The sequence below is a fragment of the Coregonus lavaretus genome, assembly GCF_964263955.1.
Source record: "Coregonus lavaretus genome assembly, contig: HAP1_SCAFFOLD_79, whole genome shotgun sequence".
Lineage (NCBI taxonomy): Eukaryota > Metazoa > Chordata > Actinopteri > Salmoniformes > Salmonidae > Coregonus > Coregonus lavaretus.
This window is the reverse complement of record NW_028157882.1, coordinates 1,703,302-1,708,094: the sequence shown is the minus strand read 5'-3', so window position 1 is coordinate 1,708,094 and position 4,793 is coordinate 1,703,302. Positions and strand designations below refer to the sequence as shown.

The window sequence follows — 4,793 nt, the reverse complement described above, 5'->3', positions numbered from 1 at the left end:
TCTTCATCCTTGACGTCACCATAAGCAGAGAATCCACTGATCTTTATTATGACGTGCGTTTCTGTTATCTTATGTGGACGGATAAACTCCATGTTTTCATCAGTCACATGGGCTACAGACAGGAAGTCACATGGTAAACCACCTGGTAAAGAAATATAACATTTAGAGATTTCTCTGACCAACAAGACAAACATAACAATGCTGAGACTATAGCAGAAAATAAAATGCATAATAATGAGTAAATAAATAAGCAAATAATGAGAATATGTTCTTTCAGAAAACATGAAAAGTGAAATTAATTCTTCACAATATTATTACTCACTATTGTAGATCTCACAGTGTGGGAGGTGTAGTTGACAGACAGACCCCTTAAGGCATGTCAACTTGAACAGGGGTCCTGCAGGTCTCTTGCCACTCTGGGCTAGAAGCCTCCTGTTCCAGGGGACTGTCCTATAGAGCACCTCTCCCTCTCCCTCCATCCTAAACACCAGGCCTGTTATACTGCACTGGAACAGACCTGAACGGAGGCACTGGAACCTGTAGAACAAACAATGAAGGATTTCATTTTAATGAGATTTCCTGGATTTAAGGTATTGTCCTTCTTTTATACAAACTACCAATAAGAAACATTAAATATATTAAGTTACTGGTATTCTCTCCTGTTGTCCTGATCGTGGATTTCAGGTGTAAATTCATCTGGAGAACTCTAAAATGTAGAAACAATAGATACTGTAATTCAACCAATAGTGTGAAGAATAGTTTTTAAATTAAAATGTTCTCTCTTTCAGTCTTTCTCTCTTCATGATGAGGGTCTTACCATGTGATGGTGTTCCAGGAAGAGAGGAGAAGCTAAGAGAACCAAATATAGATCAATCATCATGTTTTTCTATACAACTTCAACTTCATCATTGATCAGATTAATATATTAGCTGTTACCCCTTTCTCTTCCTAACTCCTCGTCCATCCTCTGGGTGTTCTCCTGGGTGTTCACAGCTACCTCTGTGTTGACACTGTTAGCCATCTCCAGTGGTCTCTCTAGGATGGGAGGACAGTCCATCTCCAGCTTTGGGGTTTCCTAGATTCAAATCAACAGAATAGAAACATACTTCTATAAAAGAAAAATGTTCTATGTAAATTTGACCTGTTTTCTGTTCTATTGTGAACATGTTGCCCACCATGGCAGCAGTGAGAAGGGCAGGGACAATCGGGCACCTTATGTTTGATGATGGGCGGAGCTCCGTCAGTCAGTGGGACACAATCCTCCTCACTCTTTTTATCCCTGGAAACGAGAACAGGCCAGGGTGGTGGCTCATTTGTTCTCCTTTTCTTTCCTGCAGGGGTGAGTGAGTGAGTGAGTGAGTGAGTGAGTGAGAGAGAGAGAGAGAGAGCGAGAGAGAGAGAGTTTAAAGTGTTGTTGGCTGGTTAACATACCCACAGGTTAGTGTAATAGTCAGTTCAGAATCAGTCAACAGGCTGTGCAGGATCTTTGTGTGAATACAATCTCTCTCACTCAATATCCCAGAACTGAGTGTGCAATGATAGATATATCATCTTGCTGTGTTACCTCTACTGTAATATCTATCGGACGTCTCTGTGGTCTCCATAGCTCTCAAAGAGTCGTATCTCTCCATCTGATCCACTGTGACCTGTATGTCAGCGTTCTCCAGCTGACTCTCTGGGATGTAAAGAAAGCTAAGCAGCTCGTCATTATTCAGCTGTTCTTCAGTGAGCTCCTCTGGAGTGGTCAGCAGCAGAGCTGAACCAGACAATATTTGGGGTCTCTAAAAAGGTGACAAGATATAAGGAAGGAATAGAAATACTGGATACTGATATAAAGAACATGAACACAGCCACATACACACAACATGGTACAGGAATATATTCACAGCTTTTATGTCTAATGGTGTGTGTATGTGTGTGTAGGGATGCAGTCTGACCCCCACCACTCATAGTGTACATGAGAGATTAGTTAATTATCTAGACTGTATGTGTGGACTGTATCATTTCATACTGTAGATCTGACTATGACAGTGAGTACAGGTGTTTTAACATATGAGGGTATAACTGACTATGACAGTGAGTACAGGTGTTTTAACATATGAGGGTAGAAGTGTAGAACTGACTATGACAGTGAGTACAGGTGTTTTAACATATGAGGGTAGAAGTGATCCTAAAATTCTCTAACCGTCCTCTTACCTGTGACCTGAGCTGTCCTGAGCTACCAGAAAAACTTCCTAGATGAGGCAGAAAGGAAGGAGGAGGAGGACCTGGAGGGTAACCACACTGGGAAAAGATAGTTCGGGGCCTGGTGGGAATAAGGACAGATGAGAGGTTGAGGCTGTACCTGAGAAAGAAGAGCTCAAACCACCCAGTTTATAATAGATAATATACTCTATGTTCACTCATATCCACTCTGAGGGGTGGCCCTGGCTGTACCAGGTAGATAATAGATAAGATACTCTATGTCCACTCATATCCACTCTGAGGGGTGGCCCTGGCTGTACCAGGTAGATAATAGATAAGATACTCTATGTCCACTCATATCCACTCTGAGGGGTGGCCCTGGCTGTACCAGGTAGATAATAGATAATATACTCTATGTCCACTCATATCCACTCTGAGGGGTGGCCCTGGCTGTACCAGGTAGATAATAGATAATATACTCTATGTCCACTCACATTCCAGAAGAGGTGCTGGGGAGTTCTCCACTCTCCTCCCCTGCTGGCTTCCTTTCCATCTCAGAGGCAGCTTCCTCCTACACACACACACATACACACACACACACACACACACACACACACACACACACACACACACACACACACACACACACACACACACACAAGTCATACACGGCTATACAGAAATATAATCACAGCCTTTTTGTCTAATGGTGTGTGTGTGTAGGGATGCAGTCTGACCCCCACCACTCATAGTGTACATGAGAGATTAGTTAATTATCTAGACTGTATGTGTGGACTGTATCATTTCATACTGTAGAACTGACTATGACAGTGAGTACAGGTGTTTTAACATGGGAGGGTAGAAGTGTAGAACTGACTATGACAGTGAGTTCAGGTGTTTTAACATATGAGGGTAGAACTGTAGAACTGACTATGACAGTGAGTTCAGGTGTTTTAACATATGAGGGTAGAAGTGTAGAACTGACTATGACAGTGAGGTCAGGTGTTTTAACATATGAGGGTAGAACTGTAGAACTGACTATGACAGTGAGTTCAGGTGTTTTAACATATGAGGGTAGAACTGTAGAACTAACTATGACAGTGAGTACAGGTGTTTTAACATATGAGGGTAGAACTGTAGAACTGACTATGACAGTGAGTACAGGTGTTTTAACATATGAGGGTAGAACTGTAGAACTGACTATGACAGTGAGTACAGGTGTTTTAACATATGAGGGTAGAAGTGATCCTACATTTCTCTAACCGTCCTCTTACCTGTGACCTGAGCTGTCCTGAGATACCAAGAGAAGTTAACAACAAGGAGTTCATAGACGAGCCACAGGAGGAGGCTTTGGAGTCAAGGGGGTTAATGGGGGGTAACCACACAGGGGAGAGGACGGATCGGGGCCTCGGTGGGAATAAGGGCAGGGGAGAGGTTGAGGCAGTACCTGATAAAGAGGGGGAAACAGGGGAAATAGAGGGGAAGATAGGAGGGGGGATAGAGAGACAGTTAGGGTCCTTGTCTACAATCCTACTTCTCTGATCTCTCTCTAACTTCTCTGCCAGATCATTCTGGTTCATCTTCCAGATTAGGCAGCTCAGGAAGAGATATACAGCCATGATTAGAAAATCTGTTTGTGATATATTCCCTACTGTATTGGTGATTGTATGTATGTAATATAATGAATGTTGGATTGCTGTTTAAACATAATGGGGTCACCTGGATACATCATGAATAAAAATGATAAAAGAGGGGCCTGCTGAATGTTATTATGAAGTCAGTTGAATGTTCTTTCTGGTTAGACCTCCACTGAACTGTGATTGTGATGTATAGATTGATGTACATTCTTGTTCTGTTACCTCCTCTGTGATCTGTCTCTAACTTCTCTGCTAGGTCTACCCGCTTCATCCCCCTCAGGATCCTCAGTGTGATCTCCACAGCTCTCTCAGGGCCGTATGTCTTCACCATCTGATCCACTGTGACCTGTCTGTCAGCGTTCTCCAGCTGGCTCTCTGGGATGGGAGGAAAGCCAAACAGCTGGCCACTTGTCAGGTAAGACTGAAATCTCCTCAACTCATGTGGGTTCATCTCCTCCAGAGTTGTCAGCAGCAGAGCTGGAACAGCCAACATTCTCTAAAACAACAAAGGTGACAACAGTGAGGAAGGAATAGAAAAACTGACTACTGATAAAAAATAAAGAACATGAATATATTAATATTGTTAAGACGTACCAGAATATTTATACTGGTCTCTCAATATCTCATTCTCATATCATCATATAATAGATTACAGTTGGTGTGTGTGTGTGTGTGTGTAGGGAAGCAGTCTGACCCCCACCACTCATAGTGTACATGAGAGATTAGTTAATTATCTAGACTGTATGTGTGGACTGTATCATTTCATACTGTAGAACTGACTATGACAGTGAGTACAGGTGTTTTAACATATGAGGGTAGAACTGACTATGACAGTGAGTACAGGTGTTTTAACATATGAGGGTAGAAGTGTAGAACTGACTATGACAGTGAGTACAGGTGTTTTAACATATGAGGGTAGAAGTGATCCTAAAATTCTCTAACCGTCCTCTTACCTGTGACCTGAGCTGTCCT

General features: G+C 42.4%; 1 protein-coding gene across 1 annotated transcript in view; it reads right to left on the bottom strand.

Moving 5' to 3' along the window:
* Positions 1 to 4,314, bottom strand: part of LOC311124729 (uncharacterized protein) — a gene marked incomplete at both ends in the record, with an annotated part of 50,138 nt that extends 45,824 nt beyond the window's left edge. Inside the window, 9 exons of the mRNA XM_084198832.1 lie at positions 648 to 706; positions 818 to 849; positions 937 to 1,075; positions 1,213 to 1,331; positions 1,565 to 1,781; positions 2,197 to 2,305; positions 2,679 to 2,755; positions 3,459 to 3,631; positions 4,044 to 4,314. Of these exons, the coding sequence (XP_084054958.1) occupies positions 648 to 706; positions 818 to 849; positions 937 to 1,075; positions 1,213 to 1,331; positions 1,565 to 1,781; positions 2,197 to 2,305; positions 2,679 to 2,755; positions 3,459 to 3,631; positions 4,044 to 4,314 (1,196 nt within the window). The remainder of the gene's footprint in view (positions 1 to 647; positions 707 to 817; positions 850 to 936; positions 1,076 to 1,212; positions 1,332 to 1,564; positions 1,782 to 2,196; positions 2,306 to 2,678; positions 2,756 to 3,458; positions 3,632 to 4,043) is intronic.
* Between the last annotated feature and the right edge of the window lie 479 nt (positions 4,315 to 4,793).